Source organism: Tenrec ecaudatus, chromosome 8, assembly GCF_050624435.1.
Source record: "Tenrec ecaudatus isolate mTenEca1 chromosome 8, mTenEca1.hap1, whole genome shotgun sequence".
In the NCBI taxonomy this organism is placed as follows: Eukaryota; Metazoa; Chordata; class Mammalia; order Afrosoricida; family Tenrecidae; genus Tenrec; species Tenrec ecaudatus.
In genome coordinates, this window is record NC_134537.1 from 26,973,446 (window position 1) to 27,000,130 (window position 26,685).

General features: G+C 44.8%; 1 protein-coding gene across 2 annotated transcripts in view; it reads left to right on the plus strand.

Annotated features, from left to right (window-relative positions):
• Positions 1 to 26,685, plus strand: part of VPS8 (VPS8 subunit of CORVET complex) — a 274,380-nt gene that overhangs the window by 148,034 nt on the left and 99,661 nt on the right. For both annotated transcript variants that reach the window (XM_075556161.1, XM_075556163.1), the window contains exons 30-35: positions 1,222 to 1,278; positions 6,026 to 6,108; positions 6,849 to 6,933; positions 7,765 to 7,863; positions 14,476 to 14,565; positions 17,844 to 17,890. In XM_075556161.1, the coding sequence (XP_075412276.1) occupies positions 1,222 to 1,278; positions 6,026 to 6,108; positions 6,849 to 6,933; positions 7,765 to 7,863; positions 14,476 to 14,565; positions 17,844 to 17,890 (461 nt within the window). The remainder of the gene's footprint in view (positions 1 to 1,221; positions 1,279 to 6,025; positions 6,109 to 6,848; positions 6,934 to 7,764; positions 7,864 to 14,475; positions 14,566 to 17,843; positions 17,891 to 26,685) is intronic.

Consider the following 26,685-nt stretch of genomic DNA (forward strand, 5'->3'; position numbering starts at 1 on the left):
GGCTTGCCTGGGGGTGTCCTTGATGGACAGTCACATAGTTATGAGTCATGCCCTATGGGCCGTGCTCTGACCGCCTTGGTCAGAGGCCCTGGACCCATCTGTGAGCTCTTCTGTCTTTAATAAGGTTCATGTCCCTGTCACGGTCCTGCTCCCGCTTCGGTAGTCCCACCTGCAACTGCGATGTATGAATTTGCCACCAATCAGGAATTCGTGACAGTGTCCTTTGTTCTGTGCTTATTTACCCGCCGTCCTGCCTGTGCATCTCGAGATGCCATTTTGGCCTTGTGCTAATGGGCTTCCTCATTCAGATGAAGTGTCTTTGTCTTTTAAGACTTACTGAATGTCCACCTTACAGAGAGTGGGGCTCTTTTGTAGCCTAAAACTTGGGCAGTATGATTTTGCCCAGTAACCTGGTATCATAGGAATCTAGTTTGTGGGATTCGTTGAAAGAGATTCTCCACTAAATTGCCAGTAGTTCTTTACTCAAAACTTTTCCCAAGTAAGAATCACCCCATCCCACCTCACCCCCTCACTGATAGGAAGGCTTGCTGATCTGTAGCTGGAGGAGAGAGCGCCTTGGGATGATTGGAAGTGATTACACGTGACTGCCCGTGGCGGTGCCTCCTGTCTTCAGAGGTGTAGAGCACGTGCCGCGTACCTGGAGAAGCAGTCACTGGTCATGAGTAGCAGCTGTTGAGCTTTTCCTCGTCCCAGGAATGGCTCCGGAGCTCAGTGTTAACCCAGCCCTCCTCCTTAGTTCTGAAACAGATTGTGGTGTTGTCCCCCTTTTTTCCAGCTTAGAAACTAAGGCCTGGGGGGATTAAGTAACTCAGTCAAGGCCACACTTAGTGTTACTGCTAGCAGTAACTGTTGTTATTAAACGTTAATAAGGCCGGGGTTCAAATTCAAGTGACCTGACTCTAGAATGTCATTTGAATTCTTTTTTCCTTGATCCACGGGGCCAAGAAACTAAGGAACATGAATGCCATTGCCTGCTAGTCAATGCTCTTAACAGTAAAGAACCAACAGTAAGGTTTCTATTAAAGTGTTAACTGTTTGTATGCCTGCATCTGCTGTTTCACGTCCAGAGACCACACACCTGTGGCGTTGGTTAGGGCAGAGGGAGTGAATTGGTGATACCAGAAGGGCAGTTACTGTTGTTGGGACAGGGTTATAGAATGCGTGTTGGTGCCCAGCTAAAACCCCTCTCTCTGTGTCCAGGTCCTTGAATTCCTCTGTAGTCCTGACGATGACTCCCGGCACTCTGAAAGACAGCAGGTATGGGGGCCCTCGTTCTTGCTAAGGAATGAGCAAGGTGACGAGTAAGACAGAGTGAACTCTTCCACTTCCAAGACACAGTGGGAAACGACCTGTGCCAGGCCCTGATACAGGGCTAAAGATAGTGGCAACCAGAAAATAGAGTGGATGATTGCTAGTACGTGTCTAAAGAGCTTATTGCCATCTGAATCCCCACTCACACTGGGCCCACCTTGCACGAAGCATGACATCCAAGAGACTGCTTCAGCCTTCTCCATTATGCAGCCACGGTTAGCACTTACTGTACCTGTCTGCTACCAGAGTCCGTAACCTGGTAACCGCTGCTGCCTGCGGTGGCCCTGAACCTGAACGCTGCAGGATCCCTAGGTACTGAGGCATTCAACTTTTGGAAGTCGTCCCCTGCCTCTCTGCTGAATTAGGGCTGCACGTTTCTGGAGACTGGCCTCGATCTGCCCCCCAGGGACCACACTTCTCTCTCCAGCGAGGCCACTCCTGAGTGTCCCTTCTAGGAGCAGGTTTCTTTTAAAGTTCGCCCACGATCATTGTGAGCCCTAAAAGAGCCATCCCGTTTAACATTGACAGCCAGGCCTGGTCTGGTAAGTGCCTACTGAAATTAGACTCTCTCAGAGCTGTGCTGAGTTTTTATGGTAATCATGCACAGCTGGCCGTCGGGGCCCCAGGGAAGAACATCGTGACCCCTTTCTCTCGACACAGCTGCGGCCCAGTGCCTGCTGCCGAATGAGGAGGGAAAGCAACTGCTTATCTCTTTAGAGGTTATTGACAACCAGTCATAACGGGAGCCCGTTACTGTGATTCTCTCACCTCTGTCGCCAGTAGTGCTGCATCTTGGTTTATGTGGCTCCTCCATCTAAATTAAGAACTAACTCACGTAAAGCAGAAACAAAACCCAAATATAAGTGCAAAAGTTAGGCTCTGGAAGTCATCAGAGCATGTTGCTGTTAACAGACCTTGGAGCGCCTGGACACAGTAAAGACTTGTGTCCGAACTTCATCTGTCTGGCTGTGGAGTGAGTACTTTGCTGGATCAATTTTGGAATACCGGGAGAAAATTTCCTCAGGGTTTGTTCAGGTGTGGGGTGGTGGTTATTTTACATTGTAACAGCGACTGGCGTGCACACTTTTACTTTGATTGCCTTATTAGCACCTTTTCTAACCAGGCCTTGGCAGGCGTTACGCTAACGGGCTAGCTAGTGATGTTTTGGGCTTTGTGGGCCACTTCTGAGAGCCCTGGTGGCAGGATAGCGGTCGGCCGCGGTCAGCATGGTTGGCAGTTTCTAAACCAGCAGCAGCTCTGAGGGAGAAAGATTGGGCTTTCTGTTCTTGTAAACAGCCCAAGCCCCAGAAACCCACAGGGCTCCTAGGAGCAAGATGGCAGAGAGTCTGGTTTTATGGTTGTCGGGCGGGAGTAGGGGCACATATAGTCTCTGTGACTTAATCCTTATGGTCTGTTTGGCAACCCTTTAAAACACAGGTTCCCCAATTCATTTTACCTACAGCCCCCTTTTCAGATAAAACAATTACTCCGCAGCTCCTTGCCATTTAAAAAAAGTTGGACTATTACCCATAATCCAGGACAAAGGGTAGGATTCCTCTTTGGTAAGCCCCGCCTGTGTTAGTCTAGGTAAACCAGAGAAACCAATCCATAGACCCACTCATCTGTGTATAAGAAGAAGCTGTACATAGAGAGTAATCATTAAGAAAACATTCCAGATCAAGTCCACAAGTCCGATATTAGCCCATTTGTCTGATGCCAATCTTTAAAGTCCTCTTCAGACTTATGAAACACCATGGAGTGACACTGAATGCAGGAAGCTCATAGGCCCGTGGGTGGGAAGTCTTGTGGATCCAGTGGTGTAATAAGCATCTCATCTCAGCACTGGCAGTGCCTCCACGTGGCTTCTTCAGTTCCCAGGGCACAGGGTCTATCGGTGCAGTGCCATGTGTCTTGTCAGTAGAGCGTCTCTCGGGGAGTCGAGAGAGTGTCTCCCACCTCCAACTAGGAAATGCAGGAATTCTCAGACTCCTCAGGGGAAGGCCATAGGCACACAAAGGCCTCATTGATTGTACAATGATTGACAGGCTGGACTCCACCCCTTTACTCATCATCCTCTCAAATTGACACCAGATTATGTAACTACCACACTGCTCTAGATTGTTCCAGTGCCCCAGTGGGCAGCGTGGCCCACTCTGGGGAACACTGCTTTTAAAGCTTTATAAAATTAAACTGTGGGCCACAGTTTGCTGGCAATCAGCAAAACAATACATCAAGCCCTAATTTATAGCATTGACTAGTCTCCCCAGCTAGCTTCAGCCCAGAGACATGTTATCCTTGACCAGGTGGCCGGGGAAAGGAACAGTGATCACACTCCCTTAGAGGACATTCCCACTATCCAGACGACATGCATGGCCTCGAGCACAGATACCAATAAAATGTCATAAACAACTAGGAAGTGGTGTTTCAAGCATCCACTACCTTTGTTTTTAATATAATTATAAATTGATATTTTTAAACCCTGCTTGTGTTTACTTAAAAGTGCTGCTGTGGCAATCACACCACGGTTGGATGACTTTCAAGAACCGAGTTATTGTATCACAATTCTGGAGGCGGGAAGTTCAAATACAGGGCTTCAACAGGAAGTCCGAGTCAGGGGGTCAGCTTCAGGGAAAGTGCCGTCCTTGACTCTGGCAGCCCCGGGCATTTGTTGGCATGCCTGGGCTTTTAGGTGGACGGCCACAAGGAGCTCACCCGTTTGTGACTCTTATCTGTTCTGCTCTTATGAGCTGTCCTTCACTCAGTGCGCCCTCATGGACATAAACCCAGACGGCCAGATTCCCAAGCAGGGTCACATTCACAGACTAGCTATCTTTGCAGAGACACAATTCGAACCAAAACAACCAACTGGCAAAATTCCTAAAAGTATAATACTTCCAGTGAGTTGCAAAGACTGGCTTCAGCACTGGTGCTCCTGTTACGTCATTCCAGATGGAAGCTTCCAGAAGCTGTGACCTATTTGATATTAATTCTGTTAACACTCTATATAACACTCAAACTGGATTATATTGGGTTTCTGAAATACATAAAATTTGGATAAGAGTTTTTGTTTTGCCTTTAACAAAACTACTGTACTTGGTTAAACGGTTTTCTGGAATTCTGATAAGGGACATATTTCTCTGCGTCCTGAATTTCATTTAAACACAGGAGGGAGCTTTCTGCCATTGCTCTGTTGATGGTACAGTGACTGTTGCTTGCCTTTATTTGAGGTGTATTGTAAGATATTGATGCGTCAAGTTCAACAGCTTAGTCACATTTTTATTCAGCGACTTAGGCTGATAAAAACAAAAACAAACAAACATGAATCTCAAATGCTTCGTTAGAAATGTGGGAAACTGAGAACCTGGAAGAGAGTGTATGTGGACAAATTCCCTACGCATATATTTAAGGTGTCTGGGAGGATGAGACGCTAGTGAGCTGAAGCTGAATCCTAATTACATTCTTTAATTAAAAGTTATTCCTGTGCTTTGCACAATTGATGCATGTATGGATTGTGATAAGAGTTGTATGAACCCCAATAAAATGATTTTTTTAAAAGTTATTCCCCATATGTCCCCCTAAAGTAATACCAATTTTTAAGATGCTTCTTAGAAGCACATGGTCACTTAGAATATGCTTGAAGGTTATCTGCCGTAGAGAACAATCTGACGCTCTTGTCCTCCCTACCCTAAGGCGGTACACCAAGTACAGCCCCCTCCCTTCTGATATGCATCACAGATTGCTCCCCTGGAGCAGAGCTCAGGGACACCTAAGGTCAAGCCAGCTCAGGGACAACCAAGGCTAAGCCGCCATCTTTACTCTAGGACCTGCCCATCCTGTTAAGTGTGTGCCTTCCTGCCACATGGATGCCCCTAGTGCCTCCCCTCCCTATTACCTGTGTGCCTCTGGCACAGGCCCTTCCTGTTATGTGTGTGTGTGTGTGTGTGTGTGTGTTCTGCATGCCCCAAGATTATGTACGCCTGCGAGAGAGTACCTCTGCGCGCTCTCCATCGAAGAGGTGAGCCTTTGCATGTTTTTGTCTGTTGTCCTTTATTTCTTTCCTTTTCATTGCACAACAGCTCTTGAGGACCCGATTGGTTGTGGAGGCTGGCCCCCCACATAGAAATAGTAGCGAGTTGACCTTAGACCTTAGACTTTTATGTAAAACATAAAAACACCAGAGAAAAACGCACTTCTTGGAAGAAAGCCTACAGTGGGGCATTTTTCGTTTAGTCACTGTAATCAGGTTGATATCGACTCGAGGACCCTGTGGGAGAAATAAAATTGCTCCTTAGGGTTTCTGAGGCTGCAGTGCGCTCCTCCCCACCAAGAGTCTGTGGACTCAAACCCCTGACCCCTCTCTCTCCAACCTAACAGTGAACCCTTTGTGCACCCCGGGCTCCCTTGAGCTTAGTGTAGGAGTCGTTGGAAATTCTATCAGGACTTTTGATTCATATAACCATTGAGGTGTTCCTTTCATTTGTGAAAAAAGAAATCATGCATCTTTTTATAAGAATAACATATAGTACGATCAATATTATAATGCTTATCTGACCCTTTATTTACCTGAAATGAAGCCAAGTATCAATTCAGATGATACAGAAATAAAAGTTTCAGTCTGCCTGACTGCATGGACCGTTAAAGCGGCAGTAAGTCAAGGCCCAGAGTGTGTTTATGATTGTTTTGATCTGTGCAGGTCCTTTTGGAACTGCTGCATGCTGGAGGCATAGTTCAATTTGAAGAGAGTCGGCTGATCCGCATGGCAGAAAAAGCTGAGTTGTAAGTTGCTGGCTTCCCATAGAACGATCAAGTTATGTTTCTCTAACTTGAAACCTAGCTTGTTAATGCATGGCTGCCTTTTTAATAATTGAAGATTATGAAAATAGCAGCAACACCTAAGTGTAAATGTTTTTGCCTTTCTATTGAAATCTAGAAATTAGTAAAATTTGCAGAAATTTATGATGCATAAATGTCAAGTGTTTCTATATTTGTTTTAGTATAAAAGTGAAATCTTGTGTTTTATTTGTTCATGGAAGAATGGAATTGAAAGATAATGGATTTTTTCCATGAAGTTTTTGAAGCCCTTCTGTGTTTCTATTATTTAGAATGTCCATGATACTTTCTCTATTTTTAGCAGTTATAGATGTTACTAGCAATGCAAAGTTAACAACATATAGGACATGAGATGCTGATTATACTGGCATTATCTAGTTTTGTTGACATTGTTTTCTTTGACATATGAGTCTATTTAATGTAGAACAAAGACTTCATGTAAAATTTCTATGAGACAGTAATGGATATCAAGTCTATTAACTATTTTTGCGTGTGACTTGGTGTTGCCTTGTACCAGGCTTTGGAATTTCCTATAAACGTAGTATGCAGCAGCATCTTCCACCTATAGCCTTCACTGAACAATCGAAAGCGCATACAAACCTGTATGCTCGAGAAAGCGTCTCAACGCAATAAGCTAATACCCACCAGCCTGTCTAGTACAATGACATTTCTCTTGTACATTCTAGCTACCAAATTTGTGAGTTTATGTACGAGCGAGACCACCAGTATGACAAGATCATTGATTGCTACTTACGTGACCCTCTGAGGGAGGTGAGTTGAGACACTGATGGATTCTCCTTTCTTACTCAATCGTTTTCTTTCTTGGGTAAAAAACTGTTCAGTAGTTACAACTATTCAATAGATATATTTAGACAGGCTTTACTGGTACAAAGTTTTCTTCACTTAAATAAGTTACTGAGTAATAACTTTCATTGTGTACCTGGATAACAAATGTAAAAGACATGTACCTGCAGTCTTGAAGCTAGATTTTGGGGGGAGTCTGACAGTTAACAAAGAAACAAAAAACCACATTAATAACTGCAAGTTATACTAAGTTCTAGGAAAAATAAAACAGTGTCACTTTAGAGGAGAGTGGGAAAACCGACTTACACAGACTGAACAGAGACGTAACAAAAGTGGCAGAAACAGAGTTTTGCGATTTGCAGAGTGAAAGAACAGTGTTCCTCCCGGATTAGGAACAGTCAGTGGCCGTGACGTGGGACATTTGTGCACACACTCACAGAACTAAGGGGAGACCCTGTAGCTGAAGTGAACAGCTCGATAGACATGTCCAAGGAGGACTTGAGATGAAATTGGCAATGTGGGCAACAACCACCACAGACAAAAATAATCTTCCTTCATCAAATTATTAGAGGTCAGTAATTGACACCGAAATTAATTGGAACAAGTTTGCACCTTCAATGACTGTACTCTGAATTTTAAGTGGTTACATTTTAGTGTCAGTACCCGTCCGTTAAGTACCCCCAGATGGTTTCCGTGTCCATGTTCTAGACGGTTACCCAGGCTGTTACACATAGTGGAAAGTGACCCCATATGGCCTGAGTGAATGAGTGGATAAAAGTATATTGTCTTGTGTTTCAGGAAGAAGTCTTTAATTATATTCACAACATCTTATCCATTCCTGGACACAGCGCAGAGGAAAAGCATTCTGTGTGGCAGAAAGCAATGGATCATATTGAGGTACAGATTCACCAATTAAAAAAAATGTTTTTGGTATAAACAATTAGTTTATTGAGCAGTCTCAATTCAGTAAGCGTGTGTGGTAGTTACATAATCTGTTGTCAGTTTGAGACATTAGAGTGGAGGGGTGGAGTCTAGCTGGTCAGTCGGGTTTCAGCTTGAGGACCTGTTGGAGGCGCGAAGGAGATAGATAGCTCATTGGATGCGGGACACGCTCACTCCCTGTGAGACATGACTGACCATGAGCCTAAAGGAGCTACACTGATATAACCAGAGCCCTGGGAGCTGCAGGAGCCACATGGAGACCCCTGCAAGCACTGAGATGCTTCTACCGCCAATAGATCCACAAGACTTTCCACCCTCTAGCCTGTGATCTTCCTGCATTTGGTATTATTGCATGGTTTCGTGAGTCTAAAGAGGAATTTATGGACTAGTATTGGACATATGGGCTAGGATTGGATTTATAGACTTGATCTGGGCTGGGATGTTTTCTCAATATTCAATTACTCTTTATAGAAAGCTCTTTCCTATACATGTATGAGTCTCCCTAGATTTGTTTCTCTAGTCAACCCAGATTAACACAGAGTATAAACATAAAATTGTTTTTAATTTGCCTTACCTCTGTTCCCAGACATGCTATGTCATATCTCCCTGTCATATCCCTTATTAACATCTTGGGAAGGCTCCATAATTTTCTGGTTATTATCATTTGAGGGAAAATTTACAGAGAAAATTAGTTTCCCGTTCACTTATTTATACATATTTTGTTTCGTGGCATTGTTTACCATCTCCTCAATGTATAGCATTCTTCCTGCTTCCTCTCTGCATTTCCGTTTCCCGTCCTTTGTTCCTGCCCCTTCCAGCCTTCTGATCTTTGCTTTTGGTGACAGGCTCCCCTTTTGGTCTGGCATGCTTATTGTAGTGAGGAGTCCGTTCCACTTGCTACTACTACATCTGTGAGAGTCTGTTGTTTGACTGAAAGTTCATCCCTGGGGTCAGGTTCGATTTCAGACTTGAAGGGAACCTAAGGCCACAGTCCCCTGGATTCCACCAGTCTCCATCTGACCAGTAAATCTGTTTTATTCTGGTTTTGAATGGTCAAGAAAGATGTTAGACTTCCTCATTTGAACCGATATCTCCCAATGAACTGTTTACTCACCATCGGCAGATGTCATTATTGATTCATTTGTCATGTTTGTATAATTTATTCTATCCCATATTCATAAAACATATGTGTAATTTATTATATTTAACGTCTTATGTTCCATCAGTGAGTGACAAACTGGAATGTTAGTGGGTTTTTACAAAGCTCTTAGAAGGATCTAGTAGTGTGCCTGGTCTTTTGCCTCCTAGAACACGGAACCATTCCCTGCAGTGGCTCAGGGAAGTTTCAGACACCGTGCTGTGATGGGTTGTTCTGTCTGTTCCATTTCCTTCCCTTCTGAAACAGGACAGTGACTGTTATAACTTAGCAATGGTCAACTGACTCGCCAAATTTTCCTTTACAAAGAATTCAAGTTGACTTTAGTATTCAAGCTCTTCATAAAGCAGGATTACATAGACGCCTGAAGGAAGAGACTAACACGTGTGTGATGAGCATGTGCTCAGACTGTCTGAACCAGGCTCAAGGACCCCGTTGTTTGAGTGCCTGAGGTCCACAGCACACCGCTACCTCAGAACCAACAGAGCCTGCCTGGGGTCCACAGCACACCGCTACCTCAGAACCAACAGAGTGGGCAGTTGTTGTTTTTTTTTTTAATCGGGGCTGTTTTATTGGGTCCCTGCTGACTGACAACAAGTAGTAAGAAAAGGTACAGAGTTACCCTCGTTTGGGAAAGTCGCCATCACTTTTGTTCCTCGGTAGCAAGGATCAGGAGAGAATCAACATTCGGTGATGGGTTCAGAGGTGCAGTGAGAAAATGATTCCGCACGTGTTTGTAAGGTGGTTTTAGTCTCTCCGTATGAAAATGATGGAGCCTGAGCTCCCAAGCTGTGAGAGGCAGCGCAGCTTGGTCGTAGCCGCTGCGATCGCGACGCGTGCGGAGAGCCGATACGCCAACAGCGCCTGAGGCGGAACACCTGGCGTGAGAGGCGGCACGGCCAGTCGTCAGAAGTGCAGGCTGAAGTAATTCCCACGCTTTCATCTGTGGCTTTGAGAACACGGTGCTGCCGCATGCTATCATGTTCCTGCTAAGTACAACGTGAACGTATCTTCATGAAAGAACCCAGCAAGACCTTCTGTTTTGAGTTTTATCTTCTTGTCCTTTAATCATTTTGTATTCTTTTGCCTTTCATCATCCGCTCTGAGTCTCCATAGTTACGATGCGGCTCCTTCTTCATTCCACCTCATCTGCATTGTGCAGCGGTGCGCACACATGGACTCCAGACCGCAGAAGCGAAGCTGCGTGTCTCTGCATAATGTGAGGCTTGATGCTTTCGTCCACGAGGGAACAAATGACTCTGCAGAAAACTCAGGCTGGCGAAGCCGCAATAGTTATTTATGCTGCGTGCTTCCCCCACATCTGCACATTCTGACCCCCTGACCCTTTTACTGCCTCTGAAGGCCACTATTACAAATATGGAGAGTTTTTATGGAAAGACTTCTGTGTCTGCAATGTTAATGAATTCAAGATTCAATCTATGGGGGGTTGGAATCATCACAATATGTAGATTGGTGTTGCTCAACATTTTCTGGGTTCTAGACCTCTTTGAGATGCTGATGAAAGAGCCGGCCCGGCCTGTTTCTTTATATTGCCCACGTGCAGAGAAACATAGTTTTTGTTACAAATATGTATCAAGCCAAATCCATTGTGTTTCCATCAATCTCAACTCCAGGACTCATTCAGGTATCACCGAACTCAAACCAGTTCTGCTGTCCTCAAGTCACTTCTGACTCAGTGACTCTCTGTCTAAGGGTTTCCAAGATCTGAATCTTCATAGGTGTTGCCAGCCTCATCTTCCTCCCACAGCTCGTTGGTCTGAGCCTCCAGCCTGACACCAACACCGACACTCACAGCTCAAGGAACTCACTACCGCCAAGTTAGTCCCCACTCATAGGAACTGTAAAGGGCAGAGTGGAGCTGCCCCTGTGGGTTACTAAGGCATGTCTGCGATGCATTCATTGATAGAGTTTCTTGTTGAATGTTGCGGATCTGCCTAACTTAATCTTGATTTATGACCCTTTTATTTATTTAGGACGTTTATAACAATGTTCCTGATTCAATAACACATGTATAATCTCAGGAAGCTCTAATTCGCCTTTCTTTTATTTTCCTTTGGTGATTTGGCCCCAAGTTTCTGCTAGCCTTATAAAATGAGTTGAAGAGTCTCCTTTTTCTCTGTTTTCTGGAAAAGGCTGTTTAGTATTGGCATGCTTGTTAAATTGTGAATTTGATCGAGGTGTACTGGTTCAGTGACACAGATTGCGATCCCCGCAAGGTAGCGCCTCATCCCACTTCCTCCCTGTGTTTCCTGTTTCCATTCCTCCTCTTCCTGACTCTTCTGAACGCTGTCCTCGGGGAAATGCTGCCCTTTTGATCTCAAATGTTGGCCATGCGACTGTGCATTCCTCCCTAGTGTTACTGTCCCTCTGGTAGGCCTGTCTGTTGTTTGCCTGAAAATGGAGCCATGGGGTGAATTCATTTAGAGACCAAAAGGGGTCACTTAGGGCCAGTCTTGAGGGTCTCGCCAGTCTCTGGCTGACCCCTAAGCCTGTGTGTGTGTGTGTGTGTGTGTGTGTGATTATTTGAGGTTTTGTTCCGTCTTTTTGCCCCAGGACCTTCCAGAGTGATTGGCGGTGGTTGCTGAGCATCATCGGACTGCTTAGTGTCAGGGTCATGAAGACTGATGTTCTGGTGGTCCATTGGTTTATTAGATTGATTGTTTCCATGTATTTTCCAGTTTGTTTACACTTCTCTCCTCCGGACAGACAGAGGCCATTAGCTGTACCTTAAATAGCCACATGGCCACTGTGTTAGTCCGGGTTGACTGAGGAAACAATCCAGTGACACTCATATGTGTAAAAAAGAGCTTGATATCAAGAGCGAACTAGACATCGAGAAAACATCCCAGCCCAGTCCAGCTCAAGTCAATAAGCCCAATACCAGTCCATAAGTCCCTCTTGAGGCTCATGCAGCCACATGCAGTGATGCAGAATGCAGGAACATCACTGGCCGGTGGGTGCAGGGTGGCAGGTATCCAATGGCGGTGGCCACACCACAGGCTTGCACAGGTCTCAGCATGGCTTGTCCACAGGAAGGTGAAGGTAGAAAGAGAGGGGGAGGTTCCCAGGTATGAGAAGGTCACACCCACAAGGAAGCACCACCAGGCTGTGACCTGATTGACCGGATAGAGTCCACCCCTCTACTTTTATATCTTCAAGTTGACATAAAATTATCCAACTACCACAGCTGCTCATGTGTTACGAACACCACAGCGACTACTCATGGATGTAGCATGTAGAACGTAGTCGTGGTGACCTGTGTCATGCCAGTTGACCCTGCTGTTTGCTGAGACTGCGCTCGCGAGCCTTCAGACTAGCCACTTATCCCCTTAGGGTGCTTGGTTAGGTCTAAGGCGTGTTCATCGCTTGCCCCAGTGTGCTCCATCACACTCAGGGATGCATTTGTAGCAAAGGGGAATACCCACACACAAACCTCCTCTGTCAAACCTGTGTTTGTTCAAAGATTACAATTATTGCAGCATCGCTTATACAACATTTATCTCTGTTGCCCTTAACTTTTACTCTCCTCCCAGTGTCTTCCTATGCCTGTATTGTTAGGATATTTTTGTGCCAATTTTCCTCTTTTCCATTCATCCGGGTTAATACATGTCTACTCTCTAGCCAGTCACTCCTCTCCCTTCCCCTCCAACCCCAGTGCCATCGATTAAGGTTTCTTTTCATGTGAAAACCTTTTTCTTAACTTTTTACACTAGTGGTTCTAAATATCTGTATTTTTGTGATGGACAATTTTATTCAGCAAAATGTCCGCCACGCTCATCCATAGTAAAAGGGTTTGTTTGTTTTTTAAAATTTATCATTATTCTTAAAAGTTACTAAGTATTCCATTGTGCTTCTGGACCGTAGTTTATCCATTCTTCCATGGGTGGGCATTTAGGTTGTGTCCATCTTTCAGCTGTTGTGCATGGTGCTGCGGTAAACATGGCTACTCGTGTCTTGCTTCTTTAGGTCATGGGATATTTGTATGTCCAGCATGTTGAGGATGCTCCCCACTGTTTGCCATGGCGTTGCACCATTGTACAGTCCCACCAGCTGAGTGTGGGCTTCGGTCTCTCCACACCCTTGCCAGCAGTGGGGTTTTCTGTTTGTTTTTTTAATTTTGAACTATATTATTAATGTTGGGGGAGATGAGTCTCATTGTTTGAATTGCATCTCTCTAATGGTGAATGATTGCCATCAACTCTTCATCCATTTCTTGGCCTCCTCAATGCCTTCTCTGGTGAACTGGGTGTTCCTGGGTGTTCCTCTGCAGATTTCTAATGGGATTCTTTGTCTTTTTCTTACTGAACTTTCAGTTGAACTCTGTAGTGAAGCTGTGTGGGGCTGGAGCTCTACGTGGAACGATTTTTGATGAGTCATTCCATTTCTTAAATGGTTAAAGATTATTTTTTATTTCTTTATGAGCTTATTTATTAATTTTTAGGAATTTATCAATTTTGTCTCAATTAGATTTTTCCATGTATTAATTCATTATAGCATCTGATCTTTTTAATTTCTGCAGATCTGTAGAAATAGCCCCTTTCCCATTTGTGATACTAGTTGAGCCTTCTCTCTTTTATGAAATTGTATAAACAGTTTAAATTACAATTGCTCGTGTCAGTAAATTAATTTATAAATATTACCAAACAGCAATTTTAGACAATATAATGATTGTTGCAGTCATAGCGTGCCTAATTTTTGTTTGACAACATACTCTGTGTATTGTATGTGTGATCTTTCCATTTTAGCGTGTAGCATGCTTGTCTCCGCTCACAGGGTGCCCACGGCGAGGGGCAGGGGAAGAGGTGGAACAGGAGGTGCTGGGCCCCAAGTGGCAGGAAGGAAAGGCTAGTTCGGAGCGGCAGGAGCTGTGCCACAAGGGGAGGGAGATGGCAGGTCTTACCTTTGGCAGAAATAGGTCCGATTAACACTGGGCTAGGCATCAACATTTCAGCTCCATTTGATTTCTTAGGACATTTCCAGTGTCTAAAAGTACTAGGCACCAGCAGTAAAGTTCTAGGATTTGTAGCCAGAGAAATCACAATTACACTCCTGATTTCATTTCTTCAAGTTGTTACTCTGAGCTCAAGGGTGAGATTCTCTGACAGGGAATGGGGGAGCTTTTGTTCCTTCTGGTCACGCTGCAGAGGCCGTGGCCTGAGGCCAGCGCTTCAGTGCTTTCTTTTTCTACGCATGCTGAATTCCCTGCCCGCGTCCAGCCTAGTCTGTTTTTATGTGGCACAGTTCCAGGTTTGCCCCTGTGCTCTTTAAAACGAGCCCTGGGCCCTGAAGTGCAGTGTAGCAGTGTCACGGCAGCTCATCACCCCCACCCCGAGGGATGTTCTGTTTAACTCGAACGTTGCACATGACCTTGTCTGTGTCTTCCCCTCTAGGAACTCGTGTCCCTGAGTCCCTGCAAAGCTGCAGAGCTGGTCGCCACCCACTTTTCAGGACAGATTGAAGCTGTCATTAAAAAACTGCAGGTAACTCATCAAAACACATGAGGGAAAACATCATCTCGTGGAGAAACAAGGGCGGACTCTCAGAGAGCCTTTGATGGTAGTAGTTTCTTGTCAGTTTATCTCAGCTGACATTGAGAAACCACCTGTACAGTGTGTGTGTGTGTGTGTGTGTGTGTGTATGTGTGTGTGTGTGTGTGTGTGTGTTACTCTGAGCCTAGAAACGAGGGAGTTCTTCCTTGTACATAACGGATACGAACCTCAGTCAAACATTGTTGGAACTATGATCTGTACTTCGGGCCATGGAAGATCACCTTTTTCAGCCATGCTCTTCCAGACAGGAAGCACTCCTCGGTTCCTGGGGAGGTGCAGCATCTTACTTGTCCACATCTGCACCCATGCAGTGTTGACGCCTAACAACCCTGTGTCCCACCAAGAGTGAAGCCAGTCCTGTGCCGGCCTCACCGCTATCGTGAGGTTTGAGCCAACAGACAGGGGCTAATGCTGATTATTTAGAATTTTTAATGGCAAATCGGACCTCGAACTTAGCTTTATTAATGTTGATGATTAAGCTCGGTTTGAAACAGAAATGGCCCCAGTATTCCACTTATCACTAAAGTTGTTCCTTATTAACTAGCTTGGTAGATGACATTTCACATTTACAATAATGGTCAGAAATCTCGGTTTGGCTGTTTTGTGCACTGATGGCGGGTATCCAGCAGTGATGCTTACTGAGGTACAGAGCACTCGTAACATTGGCTGTGACAGTTAAGGTTGCGTGTCAACTTGACTGGGCTGTGATTCTCGGTGGCTTAGCAGGTATGCCGTGGTGTCCTTTGGCAGTCATGTAATGATGTAGTCGTCCTCCATTTTGTGATCTGATGTGCTCAGCTTCCATTTTCTCTTAATGCCAGTTTTCACATAATGGCCAGGTTTTTGTAACCTAATCATGTCGATCAGCAAGGAGTAGGTGTACTATGTGAGCACTAGTGGATGTGTTCTGCTCACAAGTGAGCCTGGCAGCAATAGGATGGTATCAGGGAAGTGAAGCATCATTTTCAAGTGTCAGCAAAACTGGGAGGGAATCGGTCTGTGGGAAGGAAACTGAAACACTGTGTGGGAGGCAACTGATGTCATGTGGATGCCATTCGTTCACTTAAATACTTGCTGTGGCCCCACCCTGTACCACGGCGTGCTTGACCCTGGGGCACCAATGAGGAGCACTCTCTTTCCTTTCACTTTCCCTGTGGTGCAGAGAAGCATCTACTTGACTGCTGCCCCATCTTCTAAGAGCTGGACCAGAAATAGGTGACAGTGCGTGCTTGAGATCAGCAGGAGAGAATGCTGGCCCAACTGTACAAGAGGGCTTTGGGAAGTTGGTGGAAAATATCCTTTATCCTTTAATTCCATTTTTCCATGAACTTTCTGAAGCCCCTCGTGTAGTTCTAAATGTCTACTGGAGAATTACGTTTGTGTAAGAAGAAGAGTGGTACTGTTAGAGTCCTTTTATAGAAAATTCACTCTGGGTTGCAGTGCAGAGAACAGACCAGGAAGGAGAATGAGGAGAGAGGCCATGTGGAATGCGGGAGTTTGGGGTGACAGACGGTGAGGACCAGGGCGAAGTCGTGGTGAACTGACGCGCGGAGGGTTGTTGCTGAGTGTGATGAGAGGAGTGAAAACTGACTCCCAGGCACTGGCCAGGGTTGCCCTGAAGGACGAAGGCAGAGAAGCCAAAAGACCGTGGTGTGACGTCAGTGGTGATAAGGCCCTGCCCAGGATTCGCCCTGGCGAGGAGCACCCGGGCGTTCTCTGTGCTAAAACGACTCTCGACCCACTGAGCCGCTTGACGCTTAAAGAAGTTGGCAGCTTTAGCGAGTCTTCTTGCCCGTGTTGTTGTTGTTTAAAATGTAAAATTGTGAGTTGGAGAGTTTCCTTTTTCATTTTGTCGCTAAGACATTAACAGGCTTAGAGGCCCAGACAGTGAGTATAATATCAATCATCAGACAGATATATGAAAACTGAAGGGTAGTACATAGAAGCAGGTGGCTACTTGTGAAGTATTTTATGCAAAAAGTCCTGTTGATTTCTGCGAGAAACGTGCCCGGGTCTTATAAAGTATCTTTACCTTTCAGAACAGAAACATGCTTCTGACCAATTGTCTTCAGAATTCTTGAAGTGAAAAATAAGCTGAATTATGGGATCACCAACGGTGGGAAGATTGTGTAAAGTAAAACAAAGCTGTAGGACGGGGAGAAGATAGAATGTCAAATATATATATATTTTGAAGCTCCAATTCTAAAAGTCGTTCATCCTTCTCAGTTTTGAGAGTCCCCTGCTTCTTACGGGTACAATTTGAATATGCACACATACAAAATAAATCAAAACCCCAAGTTAGATAAACACAACCATTAGTAATTTTTGTTCAGGTTTATAAAAAGTTAGAATCATTACTTATACTGATGTTCTAAGTATTCTTAGCTTTATTTCATTGAATCCTATTCAGTGAATTTGTTTTCTTTTTCCCATAAGGAAATTCAATTGCTAAAAGGGTAAGTGACTGCCACAGAGTCTCGTGTCTAATAAATTAGAAACCCAAACCAAATCCACTGCCACCAATCCCTGCTGATGTCGACCCTACATGGGCTTTCAGAGGCTGTCAGTCTTCTGGGAGCCGACACCTCATCTCTCTCCCGCGGAGTGACTGTGGGTTTGAGTCCCGGAGCTTGCAGCACCAGCAGGGCTCCTGAAGTCGGAAGCAGAGCCCACGTCTTTGGCATTGCCTGCAAACATGCCGCAGTTTCTTGTCTTCACTTCTTTGGCTGGATTATGTTGGGGGGTTAATGAGCACTGTTTTAGTTACTTTGGGGCTCAAACTCCCACCTTCCAGGATTAGGGATCGTCCCATAGGCCATTTTACAAGGAGGATGTGGTGAGGTAGCATTTCCTACAGCTGACCAACTCAGAGCCCCGCTTCCTTTTGAACGCCTCCTGCTGGGGCAGCTCAGGATTTTCCTCAAGAGAGGTGTGTGGCAGAGAGTGTGTGAGTGTGAGTGCGTATGTGTGTGTGTGAGTGTGTGTGAGTGTGAGTGCGTGTGTGTGTGAGTGTGTAGTCCTGCTGCACACAAAATTGAACGAGAGCGGCCAAGATCAGAGATGCTGAGAAGAACGGGAAGGGCCTGCTGACGAGCCTGGGTTGAGTCACGTACGTGGAGACTCTAACTGGGTGGCAGTTCTTGACCGTGCACAGTGTGAAGAACCTGTGCTCGCGTTTAATTGTGTTTTTTATTGTTTTTTCTATTCAGAACCAGGTTTTGCTTTTCAAGTTTTTGAGGAGCCTTCTTGACCCAAGGTATGTAAATAAACTTCAGTTTTTCATAATACATAGGAAAATGACGTAGTACAGCCAGCACTTAATTGTTAACATTCGTGGGAGTGACCGTTACATAGAGTATCCCCAAATAAAAGAATGGGTTACGCCTAGAGACAGTGCTTTGCACTTGAGCATGAGCATGCATGATAAGCTTTCATGAGTGTAAACACAATAGGAAACGTACCACAAGGAGGTGCTCCAGGAAGAACTTGCTGGTCACCTACCTTTCCTCTTTCTCCCCTGCATCACTTCCACCTCTTGTTTATTCCATGCTGTAGACTGATGGTTTCACGTTTCAAACTAAACACCAGTACCCAGCCTACCTCTAAATTCATTACCTTAGTGCTTAGTAGAAGTATTTCATTTTAAAATTTCTTTTCCTGGAAGTGTGGGAAGGGAGGTTTTTTAGAATTTTTTTTTTAGCTGCTGCTAGTGCACTTGACAAATAAAGCTTACTTAGATTGATGCTGAAATCAAATAATAGTACTGTGTTCAGATTTTCAATGGCTGATTCTTTTTTTATTGAACATGTTTTGCCTTATTGTTTTTTAAAAAACATTTTATTAGGGCCTCATACAACTCTTTTCACAATCCACACATACATCAATTGTTAAAGCACATCTGTGCATTCTTTGCCCTCATCATTTTCAAAGCATTTACTCTCCACTTAAGCCCTTTGCATCAGGTCCTCTTTTTTTTATTTTTCCGGCTGATTCTTTTTTTAGTGAAAAAATTATTGCAAATTAGATGAAGAGGTTTACATTTCAGACGACCAACTCTGCATTCAGCAATTAGTCCATTCATCAGCTGCCTCCTTCCCTGCCCCTTTCTCTTCTCTCGCTTAAGGACCTAACCTTCTCCAGTTCACAATAAAAAGTATTTTTTAAAAGATCGTGGAAGAGTTCCACTATTTCTAAATTTCATTTTGCCATGAGTCTTCTCACGCCTCTTTGTATAATTTCTGCTTATTTGATTTAACATTATATCTAGGCATTGAGCCATTTCTGAGAGGGTAGCTTTTTACTTTATTTGTCAACAGTATTTTTAAAGGAACAAACCATCTAGTTGAATTCTTGCATGTATCTCTCTTTTCCAGTTTTCTCCATCTTTATTATGTAGGCTATTTGGTCAGAGGATTAACTGTCATGCAAAGACATTGGTGTGGCCTCTGTACTTGGACAGATTCGTTTCAGGAGGAGGAAGGGGAAGTTAATCCTCCAGAGGCAAATCACTTGTGTGAATTGAGGACAACTGCTGGCAGAGGAAGAACTGCCATCCCCTCCCAGTTCTCCAGTTTGGGGCAGCTGCTGCAGAAAGCCCCCAGCCCAGCCCTCTCTGTGCCCCTGTTGGCCTCGAATTCCACAGGAGCTTTACCTCCAGACATGGGTCCTTTGTGGGCTTGGCTGCACGAGGGAGAAATACCCAGTTACGGTATTCTCCTCAGTGCGGGTTTCTTGGGAGTGATGATTGAGCCGTGGTCGGCAATTTCCTGGAGGCCTTTGAAATACATAGTATTTCTTATGTGGTGTGATTTTCTATAGAAAATAACACATGAGATACCACATTCTATTTCTTAGCCTTTAATCACGATGAAATTAAAAGTGAACTTTGCTAAGAACATGAGCAGCATTGCCAAGGAATAAAACATAGATTTTAAAATGAGTATACCCTGGCTGTAAGTTGAACCTATCACTGTTTCCGTGAATAATTTTGCAGTATTTCAAGAAATTGGCACTGAGTGTTGAGACAGCCTAATTTGAAATTAAACAAAAAAATCTGAACATGTAAAATGCATCCATATAATATATTCACAGAACATATAAAAATGCGTTCCTGCTGCATGGGGCACACAGCAGCCAAAGACATTGTCGGCTAGGTCAGGCTTACCACCAGGTAAGGACTTTAGTTTAGCAGCTCTGGTCATGCAGCAGCAGGATGCAGTTAGTCACTCCATGCCAGAACGCTGCCCACCTACACACGGTTCATTCTTTACATCTAGGTAAGTGAAAAATTTTTTAAAGCTCAAAGATTGGGTTTTTTTAAGCAGTTTTATTGGCATATAATTCACACCCCATACGAATCAACACTTTAAATAAAAAATTGTACAGTCGCCACCACAATCAATTTTACAACAGTCTCTTCCTTTTTTAAGTTTCATTGGCATTTAATTCACGTGTCATACAATTCAGGAGTTGAGTCACATCAAGAAGAGTTGCACGATCATCCACGGTTTTAATACATTTTTTTCGTTCTTGTACTCATCATTAGTAGCTCCCTGTATCCCCCCAACCTCCTGTACCATGTCCTCAAGGAGCCATTAACCCAGTTACTGTCTTTATAGATTTACCATCCTGAATTTCATATGCTGAAAAATCATTTTAAAAGAAATAAAATTAACAAGAACAAAAAAGATAAAACCTTAATCAAAAAGCCAAAAACATTGAAAATTAGAACAAATTTAAAATAGGTCAAAGGGAGATTAAATGATACTAGATTTTAGCAAAACTGCATCTGCAGTAATCCACTTTACAGTACATTCTGCGTAATAGCAAGACTACTCATATCCTTGGTCTTTAGGCAGGGGGTGTTCTCAGAGGTTTAATGCATGTGCATTTCTCTCCATTTTTTTAAAAACTGAAATAACTTTATAATGGATAGAAAGGGAGATCAAATGATAAGATGTCTGTGCCTGCCATCATCGACTTTACATTGCTCTCTGTCTGATAACCAGCCTATTCACATCCCTCATCTATGATCAGCGGGGCTTAATCCATGTCTGGTTCCTGAAAATGGATTTTGGGCCTCCACTGTCATCCATGGCCTTCTGCAAACCAGGTTTTAACAATTTAAGCTCTGATACCATTTCCCTCCTTCAGATGTGGATTTTATTTTTTATCATCCTTGGATCACACAGGCTGGTGTGCTTCTTCCACGTGGACTTAGTTCACACCTCCTTTAGATGTCTGTTTGTTTGAGACAAGCTTTTAAGACTGCAGACGCCATTCCTTCTAGCGGGCACCATGTAGTTTCTTCACCACACTTTGCTACGGCACCCATATCTTCAGTGACCCTTTATGGTGATGAGCGTTAAGCAGGGCCATGTCAAAAGAACTGTTCTCAGGTTGGGACTAGAATTAAGTGCAAGCCCCAAATCCTTTCATAAATCTATGGTTTATACATGTGTCTGTTCACCTTAGACACATTATTTTCCTTTTATTTTAGAGAACATTAACGATCAGCTCCGTGTGGCATCACTTCCACTGCCATTGAGTCAGTCCAACTCATAGCAATGCATAGGCCAGCCCCTGTGAGTTTCCAAGACTGTAAATCTTTTTCGTAGTAGAAAGCCTCATTTTACTCCCAAGAGCCAGCTGGTGGTTTTAAACAGCTGACCTTACGACTAGCAGCCCAGTTCATGACCACGACACACTGATAGGGTGATTCGTCAAGACAACGGTATAGAATTTAAAACACTTTTGAGAAAGTGAAATTATATGGGTATAGACCAGCTAAAATTGCAAGCAATACATGAATTGGTGACTTGTACAGATAAACTCTTAAGTGGCTGGACACGAACTGCACAAACAATGGGGTGATATGGAAAATCTTTCAGTACTATTAATTCACAATGGCAGGGTCACGTCTACCAGATCAATTCATGTCATAATGAAAAAAGGTTCTTCTTGTTAGATGCCATTGAGTTGGCTCTCACCCATAGCGAGTTACCTTGTGCACAACTAAAGAAAACCCTGCACGGTCCTGTGCCGTCTTCACAATGGTTTCTGTGCTGAGCCCATTGGTGCAGCCACTGTGCCCCTCGTCCAGTTGAAGGCCTTCCTCTTTTTTGCTGCCCGTCCCCTTTACCAAGCACGACATCCTTCTCTGGGACTGGTCTCTCCTGACAACAGACGGTCCAAAGTATTTCAGAGTAAGTATTGCCATCCTTGCCTCTCAGGAGCACGCTGGCCCTATTTCTAACAAGACAGATCCGTTTGTCCTTTTAGCAGTCCGTGGTACTTTCAGGATGGTCCCGACATCATGATTCACATGCATCAATCCTTCTTCAGTCTCCCTTATTCAGGGTCCAGCTTTCACGTGCAGATGAGACCACGGAAAATAGCCCGGCTTCAGTCAGGCACAACCTAGTCTTCAAAGCCACATCCTGGCTTTTCAGTACTCTAAAGAGGCCTCGTGCTGCACATTTACCCAATGCAGCGCATCTGTTGATCTTGCCTGCTGTGCCTCTGCTCAGAGGGCGCTGTCTGCCTCGCACAACCTCCCCCGCAGGCCATTCACCTGGGCTGAAATGCTCCCGCCGTGGAGGACTTCCTGAGAAACCAGCTATCAGTCTCCCACCGTGACTCCCTCCCAAGGGTGCTTCTGGAAGACTCCCTTACCCCTCAGTCACCAACCTCCGTCCAGACCCGCTGTGAGATGCAGCTCTGCCCAGGGCCGGGGCATGAACTGTCCACCGCTTTTTTCCTAGACTGGACACAGCCAAAGCCCCCAAGCCTCTCTCTTTCTCTCCCTAAAACCTGACAGTATGTACGGGAAGAGGGCTAAGCCTGCATGTAGGGAGCGTGTACACCCAACAAATGGTAACACAAAAAGGTGGAGAGCCAGCGCCTGACCCTAGCTGTGCACTGTCAGGCACCCATCCAAACAGAGGAGTTTGAAAAATGTTTCCAAGGATGGAACCACAGACTTCACAAATGTATTAAGTGTGATGGAGAGTACTTTGAAGGTGATAAGGTGGTTTGAAAAAAATTTTTAATGCATAAATTTGTGGGGGGTGGATTCTGGGCTTGGGGGTACCCTCATATGTGTTGGACTGCTGAGTGCATGACCAGCAGTTGGAACCACCCCATCTTTTCCACAGGAGAGAGAGGAGGCTTTCTACTCCCTCAGAGAGTAACAGACTCCGAGAGCCCAGGGCAGTCCCACCCTGTCCTGTAAGGTCGCCGTGAGCCAGTCGGCTTGACGGCAGGTGAGAGGGGTGGTTTTTTGCTGGCACTTCAAATGGTACCCCTCAGTTGCTCTCTTCCCATGCTGCACACATGCCTAGAGAAAGACACACACAAGTACTTTAACCTACATGAATTTCTTTCTTCCTTTTTTACTTACAGTGACTTTGTTATTCGATAATTGCTATGCTAGAAATTGAAATGGCTAAAAGTTACATTCACTTTTTCCAATCCAAACCTCCTCCTCCTCTATTTTTCATTCAACAAATAGCATCATCTGCCCATTTATTCCATTGAGCAAGTAAGCACGGGAGAGACAGTGGTGAACAGTACAGGGCCTACCTGCAGAGAATGTACTTTCCAGTGGAGGATGTGGACTAGTAAGCAAGTAATTCTAAGTATGTTACTTAGAATTCTAAGTGACGATCAAATGTTCACTTTTCCTTAAGCCACCCCACACAGAACCCATCCATGAGCAGCCGTGTGTGCTCCGACCTGGGTTGTCTGTCACGTGTGGGTCGTCTGTGGTCTGCAGCCCCACTTGTCTGGTTCGGGCAGGAAGCATCTTTCTTCTGGCCTCACCACCCCTCCTAGTCCTTCTATTTACTGCTTGGACAAGCACATTGTTATAATGCCCGCCTCCCTCTTCTCAGTTCCCATTGCCCAAGAGGAATCGAGTCCATAATCCTCGCGGTACAAAGGCCTGTCCTAGTCTGACTCCAGCATAACTGCCCAGCTTCCTTCCCTCCACTGCCGCTCCCAGAGCCCTTCTCCTCAGCAGGGCGGGGCTGTGTGCCCACGGCTGCACTTGTTACCCCTCCCCCTGCATGGGTGTTGCTCCTCCTGGGTCCACTGTGCTGTCCTGGGAACAGCTGCCTAAGCGGATTATCCGCTGGAGTTTATATACATGCTTTGACATACTGATCCCACTTTGGAACTATGTTTTAAGGGACTATTCTGGAAAAAGAAAGTAATTCATATGACAATGTTCATGTTAGTATTTATAATAGAGAAAGGGCTATTTTTTCCTAACAGTTTCATTGGCACATAATTTGCATATCATATAATCCCATCGTTCAGTCATATCAAGGAGAATTGGACACCATTCTTAGAGCATCTCCCCCCACACACGCCATGGTTAAATCACCTTTAAAATGAGCCGGGCAGTCACAGTCAGTTCTAGTGCTCCCTCCCCAGTCTTTATTGTCCCCGTTCCCACCCCGTGCCCCTGCATTCCCTGCAACCACTGCATCAGCTGCTCTCATTGTGCATCTACTCCTCCTCCACGCCTGCGCATCGTCGCTGTGAGCCCCTGCAGAAACCAGTAAAACTCAAAGTCACACTGAGCTGGTAAGGATGAAAGTTCAAATAATTCCTAAGAAGGAAAAGACCCCCATCAGCATTCAAAAACCAGGCAAGACATTCCTGTCATGGGACCAGTAAAGGATGCTCGCACCCAGGACACATTCAGGCCGTGTTTTTAGAGAGGTCAACTGTCCAAGCATCAAATTCGATCCAGATCATCAAGACAATAATGGTCCCTGCCTCGTAGTAAGGCTGCTCGATACTCTGCCTGTAGCTGGAGCAGATCTGCCAGCAGCTCATTCTGACCAGATACTCTGCAGATGCGTTTTAGGCTAGAGAAAGGGCTATTTTTTTAAAAAGTTACATGACTAAATAAACTCCCCGTGGGCTTCAAAAAGTTCACGGAAAACTGCAGTTAAGATAATGGGATTTTTTTTCCCTCCAAACTTTTCCCCCAACTCCTTTGGTAAGGCCACTTGGAACCTAAATTGGCTTCCAGGGGAAAATGTGAGTACAAAAAAAAGCCTAATATTAATAGTATGTTGATGTACACTATTTGTGTATGACTGGATAGTGAGAACATGTATCGTTTAATAGTCCCCATATTCTCACCCCCAATAAATTTGCTTGAGTCTAAATGAAAATGAGAGTACATGTGAGAGGCTTGGAAGAGTCTGCTGGTTGCCTTAAACTTTCTCCTACAAAACTGGCATGTGGTTGCTGTGTGTCTAAGTTCCCAGACGTATCTAGACCACTGCCCCCGTTCAGAAAAAAGATTCCTCCACACGCCCCTGACAATTAAAAACTTCTACTCTCTCTGTCACCCATAATCCAGGATAACGATAGGGAGCTGCTTTCACAGCCCTCCTGGATCCTTCGAGTGCCCCCCAGGGGGCGGTATGTCCCAATTTGGGAAGTACTACTATATACTAAAATGTTTTTCTGGTTTCTAATTTATACTATTTACATTTGATCTTTGTTAAAGGAAACTTCCCAAATGTTCGTACTTTTTCTGTCACAGTGAAAAGAAACATTTTAAAGTCGGTTTGTAGCAGTATGGCTTCAAATTACTATGCGATGTCATCTTAGATTTATAGCAGACTGATATAGTGTTGGTTCAGAAACCACCTCCGGAAATTGTGTCGGTTCCTGGGATGGGTCACAGAACTACCGTCTCTGTCTCTTCCTTGTGCAGAGAATGGCGTGGAAGAGCCAGGTGTCTCAGTACATGAACGTGAGCCAACCTAGATGCCAGACCGTGTTGACAAGTACAGGCAGGACCCCGTCTATCTTTTCCTGGGGCCAGATGGCCCTTGCTGATAGGTGACTAGCAGGTTGTTGAGCTCTGGTGACATAGTGGTGACATGTTGGGCTGTGGCCCAAAAAGTCCTCAGTTCAGGATCACTAGCCCACTCCGAGGGAGAAAGATGGGGCTTTCTGCGCCCATAAATAGTTACTGCCGTAGCAACTCACAGGGCAGTTCTACCCTGTCTTACAGGGTCACTATGAGTCAGCATCGCCTCCATGACTGTGAGTTTGAGTTTTGCTTTTGTGTTTTGACTTCTCTTCGCCCCGCCCCCAAGTTTTATTGGCACATAATTCACATATCATACAACGGAGTAGTTCACTTGTTCCATCATATCAAGGGGAATTGTACAATCGCCACCACATCTGTCTTAGAGCATCCCAACCCTCACCCCCAAGGTTAAGTCGTCTTCAATATGAGCTGTGCCACCACAATCAGTTCCAGGGCTCTCGCCTCATTCTCCATTCCCGAAATCCCCCATCGCCCATCCCCCACCCTGCCTCCCTGAAAACACCTTGTATCAGCCCTTACCATTATACATCCTCCCCACCAGGGCTTCACCACTGGGAAACCCAATAGAAAACCATGAATAACAACTGGAACTGAGGTGGTAAGGATAAGGTCATATTAGTGTAAACACCAAAACAGAAACTGCGGAAAAGGGAAGAGACCCCCGTCAGCATTCACAAAGCCAGGGGAGACGTTTTTGTCATGGAACAACCAAAAGATAATTGCACCCAGAACAATTTCAGATCATGTCTTTAGGGAGGTCAGCTGACCATGTACCGTGTTCAATTAAGCATACTCAAGATTACAGTGGCCTCTGCCTGAGAGTAAAGCTGTTCAGACTCTTGCCCTTGGCTAGCGCGGATCTGCCAGCAGCTCAGTCTGACTAGATACTAGCAGCTCAGCTGCCCTCCACAGCTTTCCATAGATTTGGTATTCTTAATTCTAGCCTTGATATTTTTCTCTTAACCATAGTTGAATTTCATAATTGTCATCTTTGGATCACACAAGCTGGTGGCCTCCTTCTGTGTGGACTTAGTTGACTTTTCGCTTAGATGGCTGCTTGTCAATAGAGGCCTTTAAGACCCCTGACACAATTCCGATCGATAGCTGGGCACCATCTAGGTTCTTCACTACACTTTGCTATCACACCTTGTCTTCAGTGATCGTATCATCAAGGTGAGTATTGAGCA